Raw genomic sequence first — 27,634 nt, 5'->3', positions numbered from 1 at the left:
GGAGGGAAGAGAGGGGACAGCAGACGAAGAAAGGAAATTCATGAGACACAGGAAGCATCTATCAAAGAGGAGACGATTAGCCTGAGGGCCTTGGACCAAGACGGTACCATTTAGGTAAACATTAATGATGACCTTAGAGGAGTGGAAGGAGGACAGGAGGGCCTCCCACCAGGTGCCACCATTAATGGGAGAAGAAGAGAAATGAGAAAGCACAGAGACCATATGGAGAGTCCATAGGTCTGGCGAGGGAACAACAAAGAGGATGTTGGTGAGGGTTTGGCTGGAGAAAGCAGCGGTATAGCTGTCAGCAATAGGGAGGTCTAGATTAGAGACCAGGATGTCCTTTTTAAACTTCTTCCTACCAGATTTAGTGAGGAGAGCAAGGTAGTCGATAGAGAAGCAGATAGAAAAGACAGGAGAGACAGAGAGCACCATAGAGTAGGTAGGGAGAGGAGAGAAGAAGGAGGGGGGATAGAGGGGGTGCTGGGAGCGGAGAGAACACTAGGGAAGGACACAGGGATGGGCGCAAGCAGATGAGACAATAGTAGACAATTGAACAAAACGACAAGAGCTCAGATTGATTGATTGATATTTTATTTCTATCGCGCTCGTACACAAGTGTTTCAGAGCACGACAAGGCAAAGGAGGGGAACAGGGGAGAACAAAACAGCGATCTTACTAGGCCCAGTGACACTGAGAACACGCAAGTGCATGGGAGAGGGGGAGGGGAAAAGTGCATGGAACGGGGAGAGGTGGAAAGTGCGAAGCAGAGGAGAAACAGATGAATAACAATAAATAAATAATAAAGGCAACAAACAGTGGTAATGCAGCCAGCAATTTGCAAGTGCTAGGTTTAAGGCAGCAGACAGGGTAGGTCTGATAAGTGCAGGAAGACAAAGGGGGGCTGTATGGGTACAGATACAGACCCCAGTGCAAGGGGTGGCCCGGAGGCAGTGCGGGAGGGTGGCAGAATGAGCAGGTACCTGGGCCCAAAAGACAGAGGGTGGCCAGGTGCACATTGCCAACAGAGAGCAGATCAGCAGGGGAGAGGGGGAGCGAAGGCAGAGGAAAAGAGGATGGTCTTGAGGTGCTTCCGGAACCGGAGATGGTTCTCCTCAAGTTTTAGAGTGGCAGGGAGGCTGTTCCAGAGGGAGGCCCCAGCGAAGACAGAGATCTACCCCAGCTCGTTTCTTAGAAAAACGACTGACCCTGAGTGAGTTGGAGGTAGAGGAGCGAAGAGCTCGAGAGGGGAGGTATTTGTGGATGGATAGCTGAAGGTATTTTGGACCCAGGCCCCAGAAAGCCTTGTGGACAATGCAGAGGGTTTTGAATGTAATCCTTGCATCCACTGGGAGCCAGTGGAGAGATTTCAGAGCTGGAGAGATACGATCCCAGGGCTTGAGGCCAAGGACAAGTCTCGCAGTCCTGTTTTGGATTAGTTGCAGTGGGCGGAGAGTGGAGGCAGCTAGATTTAGAAAGAGGCTGTTACAATAGTCCAAGCTAGAGAGAACCAGAGCTTGAGATACCATGAGCTTTTGGGGGAAGGAGAGGAAAGGCAGAGTACCTCTGAGGAGGTGCAGTCGGAAATTTGACTTTTTAGAGACCTCAGAGATGTGGGCGGAGAAGGAAAGGGTGGAGTCAAAGATGACCCCGAGGTTCTTAGCCTCGCAGGTGGGGGTAGGAGGAGCGCCAAGGGAGGCCGGCCAGAGAGTGAGGGGAAAGGATGGTGAAGGTGTGCCGATGAGGAGGATCTCCGTCTTGCTGGCATTCAGACAAAGATCATTGGCGGCACACCAATCTTGAATGGCAGTTAGGCAATCAGAGATGCGAGAGGGAGAGGAGGTGGCAGAGGGCAGCTTCAAAATGAGTTGAGTGTCATCAGTGTAGCACTGGAAATTTGCACAGAAAATGGCAATGCAGTGGGCGAGTGTTGCCAGGTATTGGTTGAAAAACTAGATACCAGATAATAGTAGAACAGTTTGGTAGAACAAGAGAGGGTTGGGGGAAAACAACGGTGCATGCGGGTGCTGGGGGGCTCAACAGGGGCTATTGAGATAAAAAATTAAGGCCCGGGAGGCTCTTTCAAATGCAGCACTCACCGCAATACGCCCAGATAGAAAGTCTGGAAAGTTGTATGGCAGCATGCCCTCATCATGCTGGCGTGAAACCAATGCATTCCTATGGACTGTTTTTTGTATCTGCTAAAAGCAAGTGCCCTCCATTAAATCCATTGTAAATGCCTCTCGCAACCATTATTTGTCAGAGGCTTTTACCCTTTTTGCACAATGACGTGCAAATAAAATGTGTTAAGGCAATTCTGTCTGTTGCAACACTTTTCTTTGATTGCACAGAGGGAACCACTGTGCATGAAAGTTCAAAGGTAGGCGTTCAATTCCATGCAATAAAATGCAATAAAATACGGTGCGTTGTTTACTTGCCTCGAGGTGATCTTGGACCAATCGCTTGTGCTTCCTATATTCCCATATCACCAGCCCAGACACCCTTCCCCTTTAGTTGTTTTGAACTTTGCACAGGTTTAAAGAGTGTTTGCTGATGAGGGGCTCAAAGAAAGCCTGTAGCTAACTGAGCTGTGAATAATCAGTCTTCTCTGTTGAATTTTCGAACTGCATAGGGGCCGGGTTTTTGCTGAGATCACAGATCATATGGTCGAGCAGAAGCACCCTGAGGCTAACACTTTGCCAAGCAGCGACACACAAACAACCGGGACTGCACAAAGATCACTCTAAACAAGGGTTGCGCCTAGAGGCCTTAGTACAAATACAGTGGGGTCATGTTCAGGTTGCATCATAACCGAGAATATTTCAGCAGAAAGTCACCCCGGGGCCGTACATTTGCTAAAAAACAAACCACCCAGTGGTGTACAAAGTTCACTTTGAAAAAGGGATGAGGCTACAAGGGAAGTCATTTTCCGGGGCTTCTTGGGGGACTGTATAACATTTGCACTCAAGTGCAAAGAGGTCTCCACTGTGCAATATTTATCATTTGTTCTACAAGGTGCAAAAACGAGAAATAAAAAGAAGACAGACCAGGGCATTTGCAGGTCGAGCTGGGGCTCAGAATACAAGAAATCACCATTTCAAACACACCCTTCTCCTCCACCATACAAATCTGAATGCATTGGTGCTAGCATGATACTTTCATGCTGGCGCTAATGCACAGGACTCCTATGGAATCCGCCTGCTTTTTACAGTTACCGAATGCAAGAGGATTCCATAGGGATACAAATATAATGATACCTGCCAAAATGTTGCATACCATGCGTAAGTGGCAGGCAGCATTTACACAATTTGAATATAAAGTGCACACCGAAGATGTAAAATCGACCCTGGGCCTCATTTTTTGAATAGTTTTAATTACATGCAGGAAAATACAAACGTTAGAACTTTCGTACTATTGGGTCCTTGCACGCAATTCTTCAAATGTACAAAACAGAGTGGAAAACAAAAGGGTAGAAACATGCAAAATCCCCTTTACTCTTGTATTTGAATCTTCTTTTGTAAAGTAAGTAAAACGGGGTCTGAAAATTAGGCTTTGCAGGTGCCATTTACAATGGATTCCCATGGAATCCCCTTGATTTTAGCAGGTGCTAATTGCAGGCTGGTTTCATAGGAAACAATTAATTTGTAAAAATCTTTACATATGATGTTTACTCCGTGCCATATTCCCATTCATTTGTACGGAGGAATGAAATGACCATTTCGGCCATTCCCATCCTCCCCTCCATACAAATGCACTGGAATTTACACCAGCATGATATTTTCCTGCTTGTGTAAATACTCAGCGTTCCTGCAAAAAGGAGGCAGATTCCATAGGAATCCCTTGTAAACACTGCTTGCCATGCATTTACAATGTGAAGTCTAATAGGAAGACATGCAAGCAATTTTGCCTGCTTTTTCCACCTACCGTTCCCACTTCGTACTGCAAATGATAAGAATTGCAGGGAGGACGCCTGATTTCACATAAGTGCAAATGTAACGGGTCCCTTTGTACACTTTATGCCTGGGACGAACATGAGCTCCAATTTTTTTGGCGACAGCATGAAAATCTCATGTGATATTTGAAGGAGGAGGAAGAATACACAGCAGCCATGTACATGGCCTTCTCTGTCCCTGCTCCTCATTCAAATAAAATGAAAATCCCCTGGTGTGTAAAAGTGAGGCGTAAACCGCTTACACCTTGGTTTTGGTGATTGCAGTTTTGAGCTTAATGCCTCACTTGAATGGAACTGGTTATGAACATCAAAACATCTCAATCAATTTCTGTCTGTGAGATACATGTGAAGACTTTGTTCTTCAATCTAGCCAAATAGATTTTAACTACATTTTCTATGGTATCTCTCTCATTCTTCTCTTGTATCGCTCTGAGGCCTGCGGCATGCAACGCCTTATAAGAATTTAAATAAATAAATAAAACATATAAAATAAATACATTTTACTCCTCAGTTTTACACTCTGGAATTTGCAAAACGACCCTGATTTTATGCCTCCGGGGACTTAGAAAACTTTTCTTCCAGACAAAAAGTGAGATTTATAGTTGATGTATTTGTAATGTTATGTAATTACGGACGTAATTTAAGCAAGCATATGTTTTATGCTGGTCATTAAAAATATGAAATGAGTGTGTCTAAGTTAAAATGACACATGCTCATTGCACATTCCTCTTGCGTACAATATCCGTGCATCTGCGGAAATTAGTATTTGGCATTCCGAAGCAAGTGCATGTTCACTTTATGCAATACGTGTTCCAAACTGTATTTGCACATTTAGCATCATCAGGATGGAACTGGCATACACTAGTGTAGAAAGCATGGCATGAGCACGAAACATGTGTTGCGTCCATGAAGTTATATGTTACAAGTCATGCATGTCATGGTTTACACGTTTAAAACTCCAATGACACACCCCAGGAGTGTGAAGTAACCCGCAATTCGTACTTATTTCAAAGAAATGTTCATTTGCCAGTGATGGCGTGGTATACAAAAATTCAAATAAATAAATATATTCACAGACCTTTTCAAACTCTTGCGCTAACCCCTTGTCCTCATTTCCATGTTTAATTCCTAACCGGGACCCACTCTTTAGGCAACTCAATGTAAAAGAAAAACCCCAAATGTATCCTTTACTTCCATATTGTTGCCCCATCCATGTTTTCTCCCCACCCACTGCACTTGGGATATTATAAATACCTCTGTGATTCCTGTTGTGCTGCCTGCAACCCATGCAGACGACCTAAGAAATGATGGAATGGAACGCTTCCCACCGGAGTCGCTCACAATCATTGCGCGAGAATCCCAGCACCCTTTTTAGTTTGGGCTACTGGACCTGTAAGCCGAAACTATTGCATTGGATTTCATATAGGGAGGAAGGACATATGAGGAGCGGCACAGGGTCTGTGGGTGCCCACCCATGGCCATGCTAATCCCTATGGCTGTGCTCACTCTTACCTCCTGCCTCTGCCCACACAAAACACCTCCTCATGGGAACTCTTTGAGCTCGCTTTAATCTTGCCTTACTATCAAACTTTGCACTTGAAGTACCTGCCAGTGTTTGTTTAAAGCGGTTTTCTGAGAGTTCATGACTTAATTGCAGTTGTAAACATGCTACCAAGCCTGCCTTCAGCCCTCAATTTATACACACTCTGCGTGTCCTTCACTGAAGTCCTGTTAAAAACAAGCATTGGCAAAGCCACTGATGTCCTGGTTAAAGCAGAAATTAGCAAAGCCAACATTTTTGGCTTGTGCATACGTTTTAAGCTTTGGCCAGGCACTGCTATTAGAAGCCCAGATACTCGCACCATTTTGCTGCTGCTGCCAAATATGGGTAGTTAATACTACTACACTTGTTCCTGGCAAGTGGCTTTGCCATGCCTACACAAAATCCCAAATTGGTGGCATTGCCAATGCTCGTTTTATTTTCGAAGTCACTCACCCTTAATGGGGAAGATAATTCCTCAGGCATGGCGCCCAAAGCCGCTGTGCTAAGCTATTTAAGTTGTCCCTCACTGATGCAATTGAATAAGACTGCAACGCGCCTGTGGTTACTGCTGTGCTTATCCAGGCCGGGGGGATAGCTCAGGGGTAATGTGTTTCTTTTGGAAGCAAAACAACGCTGAGCCACGCAGGTTCGAATTTGGTCCTGCGCTTATAGACTGGTCTCCGGTGTTAAGTTAATTTATTAATTAACCGGGGAGGACAGAGTCTAGAAGTTCTGTCTGCACTGCACCGTCTGGGGACCAGGCAAAGAACGATATGAAATATGCCTGATTTCCTTCGGTTAAGGCTTAGACAGATGAGAAACAATTAACGAAATGGAATGCTAGCATGATGATTCCCTGGGTTTACCTACATTAACTGGAAAAAGATCCATGTATCGAGCATTTGACCGAATTCGGCCAATACCATTTATTTGAAGCCCAAAATAGTGAACATGAGGCGTGGGTGTTCTGGGGGTGCGCCCTGCGCCCCATGTTCGGTATTATGGGTTTCGGGAGTAGCCGGGGTGTCCTCTGCTTCATTGACATTCGAAGAGGGGGCAAAAAAAAAAGGAAAAAAGGACCCTGCAGCATCAGATCTGACCCACGTTAGAGGGACGGAACTGACGCCGCAATAGAATTGAAGCTAAATCGACTACAGTCAATTCTGCCGCGATTCTTTCTACTTCGGTAAAACAACCCAAACCCGAATCCCTAGTGCTAGCGGAGCTTTTCCATCCATCAAGTTTTTCTTACCCCGTAATAACTACCACCTTTCCCCAAAGGAACCCTAGACCAGAGACTCCACCTGCACATGAGCAGCCTTTCATTTGGAAATGCTGCCCGTGAATATAGAACTGGGTTGACATTACGACCACAGTTAGAGGATTCAAGGCATAGTCAAGAACGCCTGTAATAGAGTATGACAGCTGCATCGGCTAATCACTGACTCCATTTCCAAGCACTGGCAGCTGAGAGCTAGAAACTGCTATTTCATCAAGGCGTGCTGTTGCAGATCTTGTGTAGGACTTTGCACGTGCATTTCGGGGATGACCCCTGCCCCATGTGAAAAGTCAAGCAAACATAGACAAGTGCCTGTGAAATGTTATTTCCCCCGTTGGGCTTCGTCATCACTGTCTTTCTTATGCAATGATAGAGTCTTCAATGGAGGAAGGGTAGCACGCAGCTGCTCTGAAGTAGACATACACATGCAGACAGGACTTCCACACAAATATATATGGGAGGCGAGCAGCTTTTAATTACTGAAAAGTAATAAGGGGTCTTGTAACTTCTCTTTTACGGTTTTACTCTGCAAAGGACAGCGATCTGTGCTTGTCTCAAGAGGTAAGCAGTCTCATTTTGGAAGGCGATTGTGACAAAATAACTACTGTTCTGCAGGAGTACAGGGATGAGTAGTGGCTAAACTGCCACACTACCCCTGAACCAGCAGTGATCCAAATCATTCAGATAAAACATCCACAGTCCGAAAGGTATGCCTCCTTCGTCTTTTGTGGTAACATAGGCACAGGGCAGTCTATAGTCCCAGGCGGGGTGTGAGGTGATAACAGAAGGAACACAAACAGCAATAGTACAGACAAAATAAAAGAAAGCCCAATTAAAGTTCTATTCAAATGTATGCATTTTTCATTAAACAATCAAGAAGCAAATCAACAAAAACCCACCCTTGTGGAATGTACAACTAGTATAAAGTACCATTCTCTGTACTCGAGCATGGATGATCAGGCAATCAACTGCAGCAGCAACACTGTTCAAGGATATGTCTTTCAAGGAAAGGATTGAGAAAGGGCTTGTAAGTCACAATGGCCCCAAAAGTGGACCAGGGGGACAGGGCCTCTTAACAGTGCCTTGTTCTTGGTCTTGGGTGGTGCAAGAGCGTCAAGTGAGGCTTCTCAGTGCTTACATTGTGGTTGAACGGAGCACAATAGCGGTAGATTCACCGTGATTCAAGCAACACATCGGCATCAAGGAGGGATATGTACCACACACGTCAGCGATCGATGTAGTTCGATGTGCCCACCAGGTTCGGATGTGTCGATTTGGAAGGTGACACAATGACTTCAGGTGATTTGAATTGGTGTTTAAGTTGGGTCAAAACAAGGTCCTGTTGGTTGAATGCAGTGCTTGAAGAACCTGTGCATCGAAGGCTTGCACAGCAGCGATCTATTGTCTGGGTTCAGATGGCAATGAGGCGTGCTGGTGCGATTGAACCAGTTTGAAGATTCAAGCAGCCGTTTAAATAGGCAATAGTGCCAAAAGCAGCAGCACAAGTACTGCAATGGTTTGAAGGCATTGAACATGGTCAACTGCGGCTCAAAGTGGTTAGACAGGATTCCAAGCTGCTTTAGTTTTTCTTCATGATGCTGTGCATCCCAATACAGGGGCTCTTTGACAAGGTGAGTGTTTCTGATGCACTCGTACTCTACTCCAGGGGGCTTGGAATGCGCCTTCAAGGGTTCCTACACCTCCATTGTCAGGGTCTTCATTGCCCCAGAGTTCACCCCCAATTTGCCCTGGGGGTGGGTAGGGAGCAGAGCATCCTCTGCCTTGGTAGCACCTGTCTTCACCTATGTGGCAGAGGATTTTGGAATGGAATGCACTCCCAACAGGAATCTAGAGATGTTTTCTTGTTGGTGTCCAGGAAGGAATCAAGAAAGGAGTAGAAGATGCCTTCTTTATAAAGGAAAAATGGCAAAGCGGATTAGACAAAAGCAATCCTGTAAGGAGTCCAATCCCTTTTACTGTCACAAGTGACCCAGAGTGCCTTATCCTGCAGGAAATGTAAGAGACATGAAGAAAGAGAGCCCCAACAGAAGAGGGTGGAACCCTTTCTCAGGTCCATCTTTCCATCTCAAGCTAGTCTAATCCCTCCCCATTCCTATGCTTGCCCACGTAAAAGGCATACCAGGAATGCAGCACCCTGGTATGACCCTGGCCTTTGTCATGTAGACACCTCTTTGAAGCAGTGTTCACAGGATATCTTTTGGTCGGAACTCATGTGTGTGAGGGAAAGTGTACCCAGGGAATCAAAGGAAGGCAGCATCCTGTCTATTGTCTCACTGGGAGCAGTGGAGACAGCTAGGCTAGCAATGACTGTACATCAGCCCTGACATCGTAGACCTGGGCTAACAAGGTTTGCACTTGTATGATATCAAATTGGTGCGGTGTGCAATTATCAGCCACCGTCACCATGCCATAACTGAGTATGGCTTATTCTTAGACAAGACATTACCCTGTCACCAGGCTAAGGCTACAGTAATTACATTTTAAATATAGAGGTTCAGAAGTTGAAATGCCACCTCTGGCTGCATTGACTTTGGTTCATTGCAGCTGTCAGGAATGCACATGGAACCTTTGAACTTGCCATATGCCACTGAAAAGAAGGTGCTGCAATAATCGGGAGTCTGGTGCAGCACGGAGCTTTTTTATGAAAGTGGGTTCCGTTTGTAGGCCTACCTTTCAGCAACATGGGTATCAGCATAATTTTATTTAAGCAATAGACCCCTTTCCATGGTGGCCATCGGGAGCGGACGCGCTGGGAACACAAGTGTTCCCGCGCGTCCGCTGCCTAAAAAGGATTAAAAAAAAGTAAGTGGGGTTAGGAGGGCGGGAGTGGGATGGGGGAAAAAGAAAAAAAAAAAAAGTACCTGCATCCCCGGTGGGGGACTAGGGAAGCCCCCAGCCATGTGGAGGTGCAGAGCGGGGATGGCCCCGCTCTGAGTCTCCACACGGCTGGAGGCTTCCCTCGTACCCCGCCGGGGACGCAGGATCAAGAAGGTAAGTTGGGGCTGCGGGTGGGAGGGAGGGGAGGGAAGGGAAGAAAAAAAAAAACACCTACCTGAGTCCCTGGCGGGGGGTGAAGGCAGCCTCTCAGCCGCGGGGAGGCTTGGAGCGTGGATGGTCCCGCTTCAAGCCTCCTCATTGGCTGAGGGGCTGCCATGCCCCCCGCCAGGGACAAAGGCCGTGGAATCCCGACGGAGGGATTCCCGGCCGGGTAGGTGTCCATAAGAGATCAGTGTCTTTATTGTATAGTGCAGCTTTTCTTTATGCATGACTTTTTCAGCCAAAGATAAGTAGCTCTCAAGGATACAGCATCCACATAAGCATGTGACTGCAGCAATAGGGCAGCATAATCTGCTCCTTATCTTGATATATGCCCACAATGAAATGCCCTCATTTACCCCTGTGGATATCGGGCATTCAAAGGGGTAAAAGAATGTGTTTTAAAATGCACAGAAAGCCAATTAATCATCCTGCGCCCATTTCGAACAGGTGCAGACGGACATACATTGCATGACAGGGAAATTCCAAACCCTGTCATGTATCTTTTCTTAAAGTGTTCCTCTTGTATTTCATTTTAGGCATACCTAAAGTAAGTAGCAGACACATGTCTTCAGCCATTGGGGATGCGTTGGCCAGAATCATGAACCTGATTTTAATCCTTTGTTCAGTATATTGCCCTGTCTGGTTGGTATGGTAATACAACTCCTTCAATGAAGGTGTGCTTGGTGGGTGCACTTCCCCCATCTCAACTCTGATCTCATCTTCCCCACTACCCTTGTACCCAGCATAAACGCAATGCTGGCTGTTGACACAACAAGCAAGACTGGTAGGGAGGCCGGCCCCTCAGCTATGTAACGTGGGTGTCCCCTGCATGGTATCTCCCTAAGCCTCTTGGAATCTACCTGTTGGCTGTGGAGGAACCAGAGAGAGGACAAGGAATGTATGTGAGCAACAGGAGGTGAGGCATTTGGTGGCCGCGAAGGAAAGTCACTTAAGGTTACCATTACCCTAGATTTCACCGAATACCATTTTACCTAATGAGATTTCACCAAATTTATTTCACTGAAAATGGTAGGTGAAGTGGTATATGTGCAAAGCATAATAGGTGGGGTGTGGGGTATGGGTATAAGTTAGGGTAGGAAGGGGCGAGATGTTAATGACTCCAATCAAGCATTCCCACTAAGTCAGTGCCTTGTCTGGGATTGCTCAAGGGAAGCCCTTATTTATATACTTTAATGACAAGTTATAATCTGGATGATGAACCCTTGTATAACGCCCCTCTCTTAGAATGCCCCTGACCGCACTGAGCCAAGAAGTAGGTTTGTTTTGCAAATTAAAAAGGTTTATTTGAAAAATTAAACAATAGATATATATCACACTTTTATAATAAATTAATATTTGATATCACACTTAGAAATATGACAGTGATCAACAATGGATGATGTTATACTAGTACACTGGTTTAATTACTTAGGAGTAGTATAGAGGATAAGGTAGCTGAGAATGCTTTATATGGTACAAGGAGATGCAAAGATGAATAAAAGGCAGTACAGAAATAAACTTGATATGATTTCAGCAAAAGATAATATGATCACTTTTTCTCTGACAATTCACTCCCCTCCCTATGCAATGTAAGGAGATGGAAGTAACACACACAGGGCCTCATTACACGGACGGCGGTAAGGGTTAATGGTCACCGTTAATGGCAACGGTGACCGTTAACCCTTACCGCCGTACTACGAGGTCCCTTTGCGGGTTGGAGGATTTAACGCCTGCTTCTTGCAGGCGTTAAAATCCAACCCGCTAAGGGACCTCGTAGCTAATTACGGCACCGCAAAATTTCGGTGGCGTAATTAGCGCCTTCCCCATTTCCATAGAGCCCTATGGGGCAGAAATGGGAATGGGGAAGGGCAATGACGGAAAGGGGATTTACCGCCCCTCCAACCTTGGAATGGGGCGGTAAATCCCCTTTCCGCCAAGGCGGTGCCGATATTTTACCGGCATGAGCCATGGCGCTAATAGCACCATGGCTCACCGCCTACCGTGTAATGAGGCCCACAGTCTTCAGGAATACAATCACAGTACAATACGAATTCAGTTCCCCCCTAGCAAGCTTATAGCACCAGGGATGATTTTGAAACACAGGCGAAAGACTTTCAGGTGATTTGCAAGGGAGAGAAATATGCTAAAATTGATTTTAATTCCCTCTAGAGGTTCAGGGTGAGTGAGAGATACTTTAAATCAGTTCAGGTCCACACTAACAATGATCAATGAGGGGTTATCAGGTTGAAAACAGATTTCAGTAATGGAAGCAAAGGACAGATCTTTCTACACGTGGTTGAAATGAAGCAAAATGTCAAATCGCGGCACTTTTTCTTGAGTGCGTCGAGCGCAATTACGGAGGCGCTATAAGGAGTAGCAAGTCGGTTTAGAGCTTGTTGGAAAGCTGGGAATTTTAGCTTTACAATACAAGGTTTGAATCAACAGGAGGAACACACGATTTCTTATGATGCAGTTCTAAACAGGTTCAAATGTTTTGAATCAGATTATTTTAAGCTAAGAGATGGGTTCTGCACAGTTGTAGATGGGTACTCACACTATAAATTTGAAAGGAATGGCCTCGTCACAGATCTGGTCAACAAGTTTAGCTGCGGTTCTCTCTGCTCGGCGGGTCAATCAGGCACCGGTTCTGTTCACAGTGGTCTAGTCTGGGTCTCTGTTTCTGCTGGTCTGGATCAAGTGGATTCTGGATACTGCACTGCTTCCTGGGTACTGGTTCTGTTCTGGATACACAGGACTCTTAGCAAGCAGCAAACCGCACAGCCCGGCGGTTGAATAGTTTGTAAAAGATTTTGAGGCCTGCTGAAGAGTTCAGCACTTTGGAGTTTTTGTTCTGGAGTTAGTCTGGATCGCTGGAGTTCTGGTTTCTGGAGTTCTCCGTCAGCGTGCTGCGCAGGAATTCAGTTGAAGGTTAGAAAATGAATGTCCCTGTCCGGCTTCCAGTGGCTCTTTTTATGTCTTTTGAAAATGGGTGTGGATGCTAACTTTCTATGTCCAACCCACTCATGATTTGATAGGTCAAGGATTTCTCTTTGACCTGATTTGAGAAGGGAGCAGTGAGTCATCCTATGTCATCAGGTGTCATGTTTATGGCTCCAAAGAAAGAACACTCCCCTTCGCTTTTACCTTAGAAAATCATTTTCATAACTAAACATATTTCCCAAATACACAAGTGGTTGACATTACATGTACATATCATATATTACTTTGGGTAGGTTTCTGTTCCAACTCTGATGTTTCTAAGAGCCAGGGTTCAAAAATGGCAACTTATTTTCATTTTTAGTTGGTTTACCAATATTGGATTTTTACCAAAAATTACACAGATGTACACCGCCTTTCTACACATATTCCAGTAAATTTTCATTTTTCTAGCGTGAACTCCGTGTCTGCAATCTCCATAATTCATGGGGTTTTGCCTCAGAACATGGTACAGAGTCCTAACACCTCTTAAAATGTGCACAGAAAAATCACAAGAATAATGATATTAATTATATAATTGTGACAAGTCCGTACTGTGAATTATCCATCTTTTTAAAATTATGCTCTGGCCCAGAGGGGTGTGGTTTCCCAAAGCACATGGTGGAATTTCTGGTTTGTCCACTTCCTCCAACTGAAGTTGCTCACAGAGGCACTGCCCCTCCCCGTTTCTCTCAAGAGGAAGCCATTTAGGACCCCCCCTAATTTAACATTTGCCTGAGCCAAGGAAGGCTCATTGTTCTGTTTCCCTCCAGTCCTAGGTGCTCCTCCCCTGATTCAATCAGGGAGGTGTCATCTCCTTTTGGTGGGGACAGCAGAATGCAGCCAGGCCTGGGAAGAGTGGCTGAGCAAGTTTCAACTGCTGTCGGGGGTAGTTGCCGGGCAGAATTCACTCTCTTCAAGCCAGGCTTCAGCTAAATGTTACTTTTGTTCCCAGTTTTTCTTCATCCAAATCAAACTTACAATTATTACACATGCAGCTAGAACGCTGATTCTAAGTTCAAAACTATGACATTTAACAGTTGCAAACTATGTGACACTCAACAGTAGGTCACTAATTTATTTTAAACATTTAGATTTTAGTGTCTTTCGGTCCAATTTAACTTAGGCTGCTGACATCCACAGATCAGCCAGTTTCATTATGAACATTATTTTAGGCTCTTTCTCTTTCCAGATTTTGTATGCACACAAGTCTACCTCCTGCCAAATGTCTGTGGGGGTTCATTAAGATTTTTGAATATCTTGCAATGTTTAAAATAGGCATTTTTAGCTTGCATTACAGAGAAACAAAGGTGATTTCAAAGCGCTTTTTGATCTAACAGGCACTGCTGTTTATCCTTTGGCACCACGTTTCACTCATGGCGCTTCTGGCCCACCACGCTCGCACTGGTGGGTGGCAGGTTAGGTGACCATTTTGGTGTGCGCCAAAACTGCGCGGTTTTCCTGGATTCTGGTGCAATGTGGGCTTTTTGGCCATCTTGGATTTCCTAAGCCCACAGCACCAAATGTTGCAGCATAATAGTCCAAACGTGGGTCAGGACACCCAACAGAGAAGGGGATGCAGAGGATCGCCCCCCGCATGAACAAATAACAAGTACACTTTTTCATTTAGTTTTTCAATGAAATGGATTCGGTGAAATCTCCATTAGGTAAAATATTTTCTAGGAAATCACATGCATCCGCAGGGTCCTCCCAAATTACTCTGCCTTCATCTGTGTGTGGCAGTTAGGAACTGGGTCACGGTGAGACCATCCCCATCCCATCCCCAATCTCATATCACGCAGCTAGAGTGACTACAAAGCCACTGGCGAAGCAGGGGCCTGCATGAATAGATACCCCCTCCATACCATATCTCCTGCCCCCTCAGTGGATCCTGCTCTGGCCTGGAGGATAAAGAGTGATGACACAAATCAACCAGCCTCAGTGTGAGGCTCCACCCGCATCTAAGAAGGTAAGTCACTATGTATCCAGGATTTGTCAATTTCTGTATCTTGTCACCTTTATTGCTGTCTGTAACATAAGCCTAACGTATACTTGCTTTCTTGTGAATTTCTGCACCCAGATATCTACGGGTTCGGCGCGCATTACAAATCAATAAACACACAAACAAACAAGTCAAACGTTCCTTTGTAATCCCCTTGCTAAAACAAAGACGGATTGCATACTTTGATGCTGCTCTATGTCAATGTGTTGTGTGCGAATGCAGAAAAGCAGGCAGTACCCCACAGAAAGCTCTGCCCAGTGCAGGCCGCTCAATCCAACCAAGACAAGGCTGTCCCACTAACCAGAGATTTTAGTTGATGGGGCAGCAATGCCTTGCCGGTCTCTGCTGATACCTTGTTCTGCTTGCGGTGGACTCCATTTCCTAACATTTTGTTAAGTACCCACTCCTAGGTTTTTTTACTTCGGTAACAAGTGCTTCAAGTCAATGAAACATGACATTATTTGCCTGTCATTCCTTTCAGGGGATTATCAGTCTTTTCCCTGTTAAACTCTAGTCTTTTAGCTTGAATTCAGTTCTACATTCTAGCCGGTCATGGGTAAAACCACAGGCAGAACCACAGGCAGACCCAGCCACCTGGTCTCTCCCAGCCTCCATGTGGTGTTATGTTCAAATAGCGAAAATAAAATAACGCAGCCCAAATTAACGATTTTGTAAGTTGAATTCCCGATAACAAATTATTTTTTTAACTGTGTATGTTACTTTTATTTTCAACCCGTATGTGATATTAATATCATTGTACAATAGTACCCACACTATTTCAGTTTCTAGTTGTGTTAAAAAAAAAATCTAGTGTCATATTGTCTATTATGTTTCCGTAAAATTAATTTCAAGTGGGAGAGAAAGACATAATAATTGTAGCGTCTTTTAAGTAAGCATAAAATATAAAGGGGCTAACATCAATACCATCAGATTCAAGGACACATGACATTAGCTTTCCTGTTTAGGCCATCATTGGTCTGCCATAGCTTTTACGAAGAATAAATAGAAGCACAATGGGCCTTATTGTGAGTTTGCTGGTCCGGTAACAACGTGCCGGTAAGCGTTCTGGCAATTTTGTTACCAGACCAGCACACTTCCAAGTTCCGTGGGCGGCTGCCGCCCCGCCCGCCAGGTCAGGACTGGCAGGCAGGACGGCCGCCGCCCACTGACTTTGACGGAAGCACCGGCACTGTTGCACACAGTGCCGGTACTTCCGTCCTCCCCATGGGACTCGAATAGGAATGGGGAGTAACTTTTTCCCACTCCTGGCTTCACGGACCGCCGTAATGTACGGCTGTAATGCCCCAGTGGTTCCCTAAAGCCAGGCGCCGGAAAAAACACAACTTCGGTGGCAGTCTGCCGTTTTTACCGGCACGGCTACCACCGGGGTTGTAATGAGACGCAATGAGATGAATATGTGCTTTTACACTTGTATATTGCATACAGTACTTCACAAAGTGTGCATCTTTAAGCAGGGAAACCTCTATCCAGTCCTAACCACGCCCACATAAGGGCCAGAAAGCAGCACTCTACTGCTTGTACACATTGTTGTTTTGCTTAGTAACTCAATGGGAGCCAAGTGAAGTGATTAGATTCAAAGAGCCTATCAGGGCAAATAAAGAGGCTTGCTTCAGTTGCAAAAAGAAAAGCCCCAGAACTATAAAGATGGTTGTACAAAGTAGCATAACCTTTAATCACACAAGGATATTGTAGTGGAACTCGGTCCCGTTAGTTCACGCTAACTTCAACCTCTTCAGGGAAATGATCGCAACGTGGTCTGCTGTTGGATGGTGCAGCTGATGCTGTGTTGGCGCGTATTACTGGGTATATCTCCTAACAGCGTGCTTGTCTTCTTCACAGGCGTTGGAAGTGAACAAGGTGACCAACTGCTTAACAGATTTTCTACCAGAATGTGAAGCTCAGCTGCAGGAATTGAAAAGGCAAGACGTTAAGGGTTTGCTTTATGGAATTCCCGTCAGTATCAAGGAGCACTTTGGAAATAAGGTAGGTCACACCTTCCCGGGGACCGTAATCAATTTAAAGTGCAGCTGTCCTAATAATGTGATGCGCTCATCCCTCAGATACGCCTCTTTTATTGTGTTTGCAAACCTCGGGGAGCCATTTTCAGAGTGCGAAAAGAATGTGTACGAAGCACTCTTTTCTGGTGGAGCAGAGTCATGCGCCCTCATTATGAGTGTTCCGGGCCGGAAATAAGGAAAGAACGTTAACGGCACCTTGAACCGTCCGGCTCACTCTGAGTCTGCAGGTAGGGGCTGTGAACTACCGCCAGGCCTGACCTGCAGGTAGTTCAGGCCACCCACCGGCAGATATTTCACTGAAGCACCGGTGCTTCAGGGTTCCCATTCCCATGGAGTCACTGGAATGGGAACTTACCGTTCCTCCGCCGCCTGTATAATTTCCCCATAGCACCACGATCTCAGGTGGCAGAAACGGTAAGGCAAGGTTGTCAGTAGTCCGCCGCTAGTATCAGCGGCCTACCAGCATCCTCGTAATGAGGTACCTGGTGTTTTATTATCACTTACGCCACCACCACCCACTCTACCATACAGATCTGCACGCAGTACCACAAGCCAATTTTCATGCCGGCGGTAATGCATTGGAAACAGACTGTTTTTTACTCCTGCGTAAAGCTGGCAGATTCCATAAGAATCCATTATAAAGGCTGCCTGCCATGCATACATGGCAGGCAGTAGCTAAGCCATTTGGAATGCAAAAAGACAGGCATGTTCTCCTGTGTTTGCTCCTATTTACACTTTATGGTGCAAATGATGATAAATGCATGAAAGGGATCTTTTTTTACTTTTAAATAAAAGCCTAACATGGCCCCTGCATGCAATTTGCGGGGTCTTAGAAATGACCTCCATGCTGTTTCCATACCGCCTGACAAGACAGCATCATAGAAATAAGATCTGCTTGGCAACTGCCCCTGGGTGGTAGCGGTGCACGGTATAAATGAACATAACATAACATAACAAATTGCCACAGTCACAAACACACCTACATAGGCTCTCACACTCATATGCTTGCATGCATACAATTAAGTGCAAGCTCCATTTATTTAGTTATTCAGTTACGTATTGGTAATTTTTTAACATACAATGGTTTTGTGGTGCTCCAAGTGAAAAAGGGCGATGGCGAACAAAATCAGGAGTCATTGGAAGTGTGGGAAACCAATCAGAAGTACTAGCAGGTTGCGCAGAGGGTGAAGTGCTGAATATCATATATTGGTTCAAAGTGATAGGAGCAAGCATTAGTGAAAATACAGATCAGCACTAAGAACAGAGGTAAAGTGTATGACAATCATTGTAAGAATATTGGCCTCATTATAAATAGGCGGTGCAGTAAAAATGCAGCAGTATTTTTGCCTCTGCATTACCACATCGCACCAACTACGAGTAAACGAGTAAACATGCCAAATTCTGGAGGTCATTTCAACACCTAACTGCCAAAATGCACTCATTCCGGCAGTATTAACGGCAGCAGTAATACTGCCAAAAGGACTCCATCAATGGGGACTAACACGGCCAAACTGCCACGTGTAATCCGGCGGTAATACCACCAGACCAAGTGGCGGTAACAATAATTTGGTGGTATCTAAGTGGATTTGCTGCTGAGATACCAACAGACTTGTGTCTCTCAGTATAGTACATGCTGAACTGGTAGTTCCAGGGTCAAAGCTAAGAGAAGTCAATGCCATCAAGGAACGGTCCATGAATCAGAGTCAGGCGTCATAAAACAAAAAGTCAAATGCTTTCTTGTATAGTAATGCTTTGAGCTGTCTCCAAAATTTCATATTAGATTAATCACTTCTGAGGGCTAAAGGAAGCTTGTTTCATATATCAGGTCCAGCAAAGTCCAAAGTTTTTCCTGTGTTTCATTTTTTCTTAACCCGAAAAAGGACGCAGAGTTTTTGAGTTTGTCGCTTCCGGAATGGCAGTGCTTCGTTAATGTTTGCTGCATGTTGGGGGAACTAACCCCTCAGTAAGCCTAATGGGACATAGAGAGTGTTTTGTACTCAATTCTTGATTCCACTGGAAGCCATTGAAGAGATTAAAGCACAATAAAATCAAATAAAAATATGAATAAAATATCACATCACAAGGGTGAACTCCCGTTTTGCACCCTGGGATGAGTCTTCCTTGAATACAGAAGGGAAAGGTCCCCTACATTCACAGAAATCGAGGAAAAGGCATACAAAACTACAAGGGGGTTGTTCCCGTTGGCCTACGTTTAGAGATGACTATGGCATTCAATACATGAAACATAATTCCTGGCAAGATTTGTACCGTTATTTGAATCCTTCCCCAACAACACATTTTTTCAGGCACGAGTCATAAACCGATCTTGGCCTTGTTAAAAATACACCATTTGCATCTCATATCTACTTAAATATGTGTAAAAATCAAACCAAATACAATTGTAACGTGTATAGTTGCCGTATTCATAAACATAAATAATAAAGTATAACAACTAAAAAATAATTCAAGAAACAAACCAAACATTGATGATTAGGTCACCACAATTAGATCGAACTCAGTGATAGGGTCAAACAAGTCAAAGTCAATAATGGAGTCTGCAAAAGTCCAATCAGACGCACTGACAAAGTCAAGCTAGCCATGCATCTGTGTTTCGGCACACAATAGATCAATCACCCTTCTTCAGGACCAATAACCTAGTGGGAAGCAAATATAAAAGGGGCGTTTGAGGTAAAAAAATACTCAATTGACATAACTAAATAGGTACCCTAATAAAGCCAGAAAAAAAGGGGCAGCAGCTGACTGTATTTCTTTAACTCTGGGTAACCCATGTTTTATCGGTAGGCTGTCTTATCTTAGTAGTTAATTTCCAGTTGGATGTGTATGTAATGAAAGCTGGTTTAAAAAAAATAAAAAAAATAAAAATGAAGTTGTATAGAGCCCAACTACTTATTACTTGTCCAAAGAATACGCAGGAAGCAATCAACATGATTCTTCATGCTTTGTTCTTTAACCGTTGAATGTTATAAATCTAAATTAATGGTAGACCAAGATATAGGGCCTCATTACGAGGAAGGAGGTAACCATTCCGCTTCTAGCGGCATGCCTATCCACTTACCGGGTACCGGGTCTGGGTTCCTTGAATGAGGAATTATCGGGCCATTCTGACCTTGGAGGGCCCAGTAATTGATAATTCAATGAACCCGGACCCGGTATATCCCCATTTGCGCCCCCATAGGGCTCAATGGGAATGGGGATGATGCTAACAACGGGCCCGTTAATAATGGGCCCGTTGTTAGCATCCTGGTCTGCTCGCGGGACCTCATAAAGAGGCGGTATGGGGTTGAAGGCTCTGGCACCTTTACCGGCACCGTTAACATCTTACTGCCCTCCTCGTAATGATGCCCATAGATTGTTATAGTATTCTAATCGGTAAGGAGCATTGCTCTGGTTATTTGGACTTAATGTGGCAGGTTTAACGAGAGATTGATTATTTTCATCATATGTAGGTGGTAGTGAGATATTTTAATAATATCCTGCATTTCCTGCATTAAGGAGGGTTGATCAGCACAAATGAATGCAAGGGATTATTGTGGACACTACAAGGTTTGGAGAGGGTCCCAGATGAAGGGCACTTTGGCCCAGGAGGGAGCACTCAACTGAGATGATCCCAGTTCTGGCTGCACTTATGGAGAGAGCAGTGGTTATCACTGTCTACCATTCAAGCTTCCATGAATGGGGAACCCTCTGGTTTGAAGGTAACTCTGGGACACGTATAAACGTACTCAAAAGGGTACATGCAGAAAAAAGTTTGAAACTGTTGTATCGTGTTTGGTCTGAATGCAGGTGCTTGGTAATGCATGAGAGAATGTTGGTGTGCCTGAGAGAATGTTTGGCTGTGAGTGTAGGAATGCTTGTAGTGAAGGTTCCACAGTATGTCAGTTGGAGAGCTCCTACCCGGGTCATGGGATCCAGTGGTTCATACTTGTCATCTTAATGTATGTTGATGTAAATAGAATAAAGCTTACTTATGGAACCTGACAGATGTGTCCAAGGAACTTACTTTTCTACACGAAACCATTTTTTTCCCCATTAAGTCAGAGTATCATACCACCACCTCTACACACAGGAAAGTACAGTTTGGGTGTGTAGTTTCAGTTGATGGTAGAGGAACCACGCGTGTTAGCTCATTTTGGCTCCCTGTGTACTATATAGCGTACATGGAGGCACATATGCAAAGACGGCTGGAGCCCAGTTCTTAGATTTTCTACTACGCGTGGTAAATCTTCCTGTGTACATTCGAGTTGCCCCTACTGCCAAGCAGACTTCTCTTAGTATGATCTACTGCTCTGGTGGGTAGGTGAAGAATTTCTTGAGAGAGTAAACTCCCTCACGTATCTGGGGTACGAAGTTTCCAATACAATCTCCAAGCAATCCAGGATCCAACGTATTAATGCAAAATTCACCTCGCTTTTGGCGAAAATTAAAAGGGTATACGCCCAGTTGTGTCTTTTTTCTCTGAAACCTCTAATCCTGTTCTTCTTGATGAAAGTAGAACCAACTATATTATATTGATTAGATATCATTTTAAATGAACTGGGTGAAAAACTAAACACAACAGAGGGTATGTTATGGAACAAGACATGAGGTCTGGTAAATTCTGTTCCTAACTCGGTGGTGAGGCACGAGTTCAGGCTTGTTTCATTGGCCACTGGAGCTAAATGGAGGAAACTGTCTGACTATGCCAAGATGCTAAACCCGCCCCCTCAATCACTGTATGAAGGATGGGGAACTGAGCAAACACGCACCCCAGGTTATACAATCACCAAATTAAAGAAAGAACTGAATATTCTTTTGGTAGTGATAGGGTCTTCCAAAGAGCAACTGGTCACAAACCCAGTTGATGTGAAAAAGAAATAATTCCAGCATGACTGGGCCATAACTAATGAGGAGTTGGCTACCTATACTCCCTATAAAGAATACGCAAAGTTGAATTACAAAGGCAAATACCTGTCAAAATATCTACTTTTCTGATGTTTGTTAATCTGCTTAGAATCACATGCTGTGCATAGGTCCAACATCCAGTGGTCACTGCGGAGTATTGCATTTTGTTTTTCGTAGTCGAAAAGGGGACGTCGACAAGGCGTGTCTGTAACACTATCCCTATAGTGACGTGCATTGTACCCACAATCCCTCACGCGTCGAGGTCCCTCAGATTGTTTTTTTCCGCCCAGTTTCTGGTCGCCTTTCGCGGAGCTCCTAGAGAGACATTGCTAATACTTGCCACGGACCTCGGTCCTTTGTTATACTTAATATATTATTAACGATCCCTCCCCTCGACGTTAGCTGTGAAGCTGTTTCTCCGCCGAACAGATTTTCGATGGAGAGGAAGAGCGGAGGAGATCCTTCGGCGCTGCCGAACACGTGGCCTGGCCTCGACGGCCAACATACAGTAGGGAGAGTGGGGGTTCGAACTTTTATCTTCTCTTTGAGAATGTCTTTCTTTCTCCCCTTTCTTTCCCTTGGGGTTGTTATCGCCAGCTATTATTGCCTCAGCTATGGAGAGGACACCTTTTAAGTTCTGCCCACTCTGCAGGGGCAAATATACTTGGAAGGATAAGCACAAGCTCTGTAATCGTTGCTTGCCCCTCGATCACAAAGAGGACAGCTGCGCAGCCTGCAAGCTCTTGAAACCTAGAACCCTTAAGGAACGAAGGGTTAAAAGGTGGGCGGACTACGCGATGTCGAAGTCAGTTTCCTCACCCGCTGCCGCTGTTACTGAAAGTGAGGAGGAGGGCGATAACTCGACGTCCGTTACGGAAGTCATGAACCCCCAGAAGGAGCGTTCCTGCTCCTCGACGTCCGTCCCCGGCCCCGACGGGCTCGGCTCACGCCCTGCTTATGGGGATGAACACCCCGGCGACAAGGACGCACATAAACCCCATAAGGCTAAACATACAACCCACGGCTCTTCTTCGTCGAGAACGAAGGATCCATCAGCGCCGAAGGGGACGCAGGGCACTCCGGCGTCTACCGCAGACCGTAAAGGTCTCAAGCCCCACCCGCAAACGCAGCCGTGACCAGCGATTGGGCTTTCATCTAACACGGGCGCTACCCCAAAAACATCCGACGTAACACTCCATAGAGCGGCCGTCGAGGTACAACGCGCAACGCACACAACGTCGACACCAGAGCCCTCGACTGACAAACTCGTTTGTCGAGAGCCTAGCGAGAATTGTCTCCGAAGACAAACGTGCGCGGACGATGAAACAAACGTCGAATACCGCGACGAAAAAGCACAAAGGTAGCCAAGAACTGCCCCTTTCATCTAAGGACGCTTCTGAACTACCGGAGGGCTTTTCAGAAGGAGACGGTAACCTCTCGTCGACGTTGTGGGAGCGTTCGAAGCGGTTCGAAGGTGAAAACACAGATTTCCCCCCTCTAGACTATTCAGGGGTACCCCATGAGACCCTTGAAAGACTCCATTCTTGCATGGAGAAAATGGAAAGGTTTCTAGGAAACCAAGACCCACCCACTCACAAAAGACAAAGAGAATGGCCCCAGGATGACCCTAGAGTCAAGATTCCTAGGCTGGTTCCCCCTTCCACAGATGTATATGACCTCACTGAGGAGGAGCAATACCTTCAGGAAGATGAGGAGTGTTTGGGTGGGCAAGAAGAAGAACTTGAGGAAGAGGGGTTCGAAGAAGATCCTTACACTAATTTCGAAGAGGATACAGCTACATCGCAGCCCTGGCAATCCCCGTCAGTGCAGCCGTGGCAATCCCCATCAGTGCACTCAGACCCTGATGCCTTTCACCCTTCTCCTCTCAAGGATTCACATATTGGGAACTCCTCTCCCATAGATGACCAACCTTCCCTCAATGCACTATTGCGCAAGGCAGCAGCGCATTTTGAGCTTGACACAGGGGAAGCTCTTCCAGACATAGACTTTGTAGAAAGAGTTATTAAAGAAAAAGCCCCTGTTAGCCAGTCTATTCCACTCCTGGCTTCTATTAAGAGAAGAATTTCTCCTTCCCTTTCTAATCCAGCTTTAGTAAGAGGGGTCAACCCTAGAATAGAAAAGCTCTTCAGCCCTTCATCCTCTGACCCTTTATACATCAGAGGGCACTCTATTCCGGACTCCCTTGTAGTTACCAACACAAGGAAAAGAGCAGGGGTACCACTATCCACTAGTGAAGCACCACCTGACAAAGAAGGCAAGAAGCTGTACGCACTTGGGAAGAGAATAACGAACTCCGCCGCCTTCTCTACTAGAATTGCTAATAACAACTCCCTATTAGCTAGCTACGCAGATGCACAGTGGAGCAAGCTGCGCAGCGAGGCAGAGGACGCACCTGAACCCCTGCGGTCATGTCTGCTAACTGTAATATCAGAGGGAACACTTGTAAACCAGGGCATCGTTAAGAACTCCCTAGATGCCGCTGAAACTGCTGGCCGATCCCTGGTTCAGGGAATACTTCTCAAACGACACGTTTGGCTACGCAATTCAGGTTTTAAACCCGAAACCCAAGCCTCCCTCATCAATAAACCCATAGAACAGACGCATCTGTTTGGGAAGGCAGTTGATGAGGCACTAAAACATGCTAAGAAAGAGTTTGATACCATCAAGACTCTTGATCAAATATCTAGACCCCCTAACAGGCGAGGCTATGGTAATAGACGCTCCTTTCGTGGCCAAAGACAGCAGCAAAACCAACAACAATGTTACTCTGCTACCAACTGGCCCTCTAACCAGGGTAACACCCAGTTCAGTCAAAGAGGCCAACGGCGTGGCAGAGGAAGAGGTCGTGGCTCCAGCCCCAGAGGTTCCACGCCCAATACCAGCAAATGACCCGAAGATTCGGGTCCCCTCCCATGCATCACCGGTCGGGGGCCGCCTAACATCGTTCCTATCAGCATGGGAGGAAATATCATCAGACCGATGGGTATTATCAACCATAACCCACGGAAACTGCTGAAAAAAGAAGCAATAGAACCTGTCCCCCTATCTCAGGGAACAGAAGGTATTTATTCAGTGTACTTCCTTGTACCCAAAAAGGACTTAACCATGCGCCCTGTATTAGATCTGCGCCCAGCGAACTACTTTGTCAAACCACAGAAGTTCCGTATGGTGACCTTGCAGGAAGTAATCCCACTGTTATCACAAGGGGATTACATGACAACGCTAGACATGAAAGATGCATACTTTCATATTTTAATGTTGCCAGCACACAGAAAATACCTCAGGTTCAAGATAGAGAACAAACACTACCAATTCAGAGTACTACCCTTCGGGATAGCTTCTGCTCCAAGAGTATTCACAAAAGTACTGGCAGTAGCAGCGGCCCACCTGCGAAGGCTATCCATCCCAATATACCCTTACCTCGACGACTGGCTCATAACCGGGGATTCTTACAAAACATGCTTCTCCAATACCCAAAAGACCGTAAACCTTTTGTACCAACTGGGCTTCTCCATCAACGAAAAGAAGTCCAGCTTAGAACCCAGCCAAACCAAACAATTTTTAGGGGCTCTAATTCAAACAAAGGACGGCCTCGTCTTCCCCTCCAACGAGAGGGTCCAAAACATGATGTTTCAGAGCCCCCATTATGTAACAGGTCGGGAGGTGACGGTACGCAAAGCTATGCGCTTGCTAGGGATGATGGCGTCATGTATTTATTTGGTACCTCACGCGCGTCTGCGCATGCGCCCAATGCAGGAGTGGCTCAACAGCCAGTGGTGTCAGGCCAGCGGACAATGGGATGATCTAGTGGTGGTCTCGCAGGCCTTAGTACTTTCGCTGAGGTGGTGGACAAAAGAAAACCTGCTAATAGGGAAGACTTTTGCCACACCCGCGGTAGAAGCCACTCTAACCACAGACGCATCCCTCACAGGATGGGGGGCTCACCTATCCCATCAGACTGCTCACGGAGCGTGGACTCCGAGCTTAGCATCCAAACATATAAACCTGCTGGAACTTCTAGCAGTGTTCAAGGCACTGAAAGCCTTTCAGAAACACCTGCAAGGAAAGACAGTGATGGTCCTCACAGACAGCACCACAGCCATGTACTACCTCAACAAACAAGGGGGCACTCACTCTCCAGGACTGTCCAAACTGTCCCAGAATATATGGAAGTGGGCTCTCAGACACAACATGTTTCTACTATCGCAACATGTACCAGGGGAACTCAATCTGCTAGCAGACAAGCTCAGCAGAGACTTCCCACTGCCCGAAGAGTACGAATGGCAATTGCACGAAAACATCGTCTTAGACGTCTTCACGCAATGGGGTTTTCCGGAAATAGACCTGTTCGCAACTATGGAAAACTCACAATGCCAAAGTTACGCCTCCAGGTACCCCCAGAACCAATCCAAGGGGAACGGTCTGTCGATTCAATGGTCAGGGAAATTTGTTTACGCCTTTCCCCCGACTCCCCTTCTCAACAAAGTGGTGCACAAGATGCACCAGGAGCAGGTTATCATGATACTAGTGGCCCCAATGTGGGCCCGGCAACCTTGGTTCGCTCACTTGATGGAGATGTCCCTATCTCCCCCAGTGAAACTTCCCTGCCCATACAACATGCTGTCACAAGACAAGGGCAAGACACTGCACCCATGCCCTCAGACCATGAATTTAGCAGCCTGGCTCCTGAGATCGTAGAATTTGGCCATTTACAACTCCCTCAGAGATGTATGGACATCCTCAGGGAAGCCAGAAAACCAAATACTCGCCACTGCTATGCTAGCAAATGGAAAAGATTTGTCATCTGGTGTACAAATAGGAGCATCAACCCAATTGACTGCTCTCCTACTGACATTGTCCTATACTTGACCCATTTACTGGATTCAGGTCTAGTGTTCAATTCTATTAAAGTCCACCTAGCGGCACTTTCTGCATACACCACTTCCCAACTTAAAGTGTCGTGGTGGAAGATACCAGTTATCAAAGCCTTCATGGAAGGGGTAAAAAGAATACACCCTCCAATAGCTAACCCAGCTCCCGGATGGGACTTAAATGTGGTACTTTCTAGACTCATGGGCCCCCCTTTCGAACCCATGCACAAAGCAACTCTTAAAGACCTCACTCTTAAGACTGCTTTCCTAATAGCTATCACCTCCATTAGGAGAGTAAGTGAACTACAGGCTCTTTCTGTACTAGACCCCTTCGTAACAGTTCACAAAGATAAAGTGGTTCTACGCACACACCCAAGGTTTGCACCAAAATTCATCTCAAAATTTCATGTAAACCAGTCTATAGAACTACCAACGTTCTTTCAAAACCCTTCCAGCTTGGGAGAAAAAAGTCTGCATACACTAGATGTACGCAGAGCAGTCATGTTCTACATGGAAAGAACCAGACCACTGAGAAAGACTAATCAGTTCTTTGTCTCTGTGGCAGCAGGAAGAGAAGGAGATGCAGTTTCAAAGTCCACTATATCTAGATGGATTGTTCTATGCATCACTCTCTGTTACACTCTTGCTAAGAGAGAACTACCCTTCAAGCCAAGAGCACATTCCACTCGAGGCACTGGGGCTTCCATAGCATTCATTGCAAATGTTCCCCTTGAGTCCATCTGCAAAGCGGCTACCTGGAGTTCTGTGCACACCTTTACTGTCTAGATACACACTCTAGATCTGACTCCCAGGTGGGACAGGCAGTATTAAGACATCTTTTCTCTACTGTTCCTTCTCATAACCCACCGCCAACTCCGGGTACTGCTCGCTAGTCTATGCACAGCATGTGATTCTAAGCAGATTAACAAACATCAGAAGACAATGCATTACTTACCGTAAAAGCATTTCTGATGGTTGTATCTGCTTAG

The 27,634-nt window shown here is 45.7% G+C and overlaps 1 protein-coding gene across 1 annotated transcript in view; it reads left to right on the top strand.

The window, feature by feature from the left end:
• Positions 1-27,634, top strand: part of LOC138548298 (vitamin D3 hydroxylase-associated protein-like) — a 428,655-nt gene that overhangs the window by 124,272 nt on the left and 276,749 nt on the right. The window contains exon 3 of the mRNA XM_069642266.1: positions 16,673-16,816. Coding sequence (XP_069498367.1) covers positions 16,673-16,816 — 144 coding nt within the window. The remainder of the gene's footprint in view (positions 1-16,672; positions 16,817-27,634) is intronic.

This window comes from Ambystoma mexicanum, chromosome 1q (genome assembly GCF_040938575.1).
Source record: "Ambystoma mexicanum isolate Mex_15411 chromosome 1q, UKY_AmexF1_1, whole genome shotgun sequence".
Lineage (NCBI taxonomy): Eukaryota > Metazoa > Chordata > Amphibia > Caudata > Ambystomatidae > Ambystoma > Ambystoma mexicanum.
The sequence above is the reverse complement of the archived record's forward strand: the minus strand, read 5'-3'. Positions and strand labels throughout refer to the sequence as shown.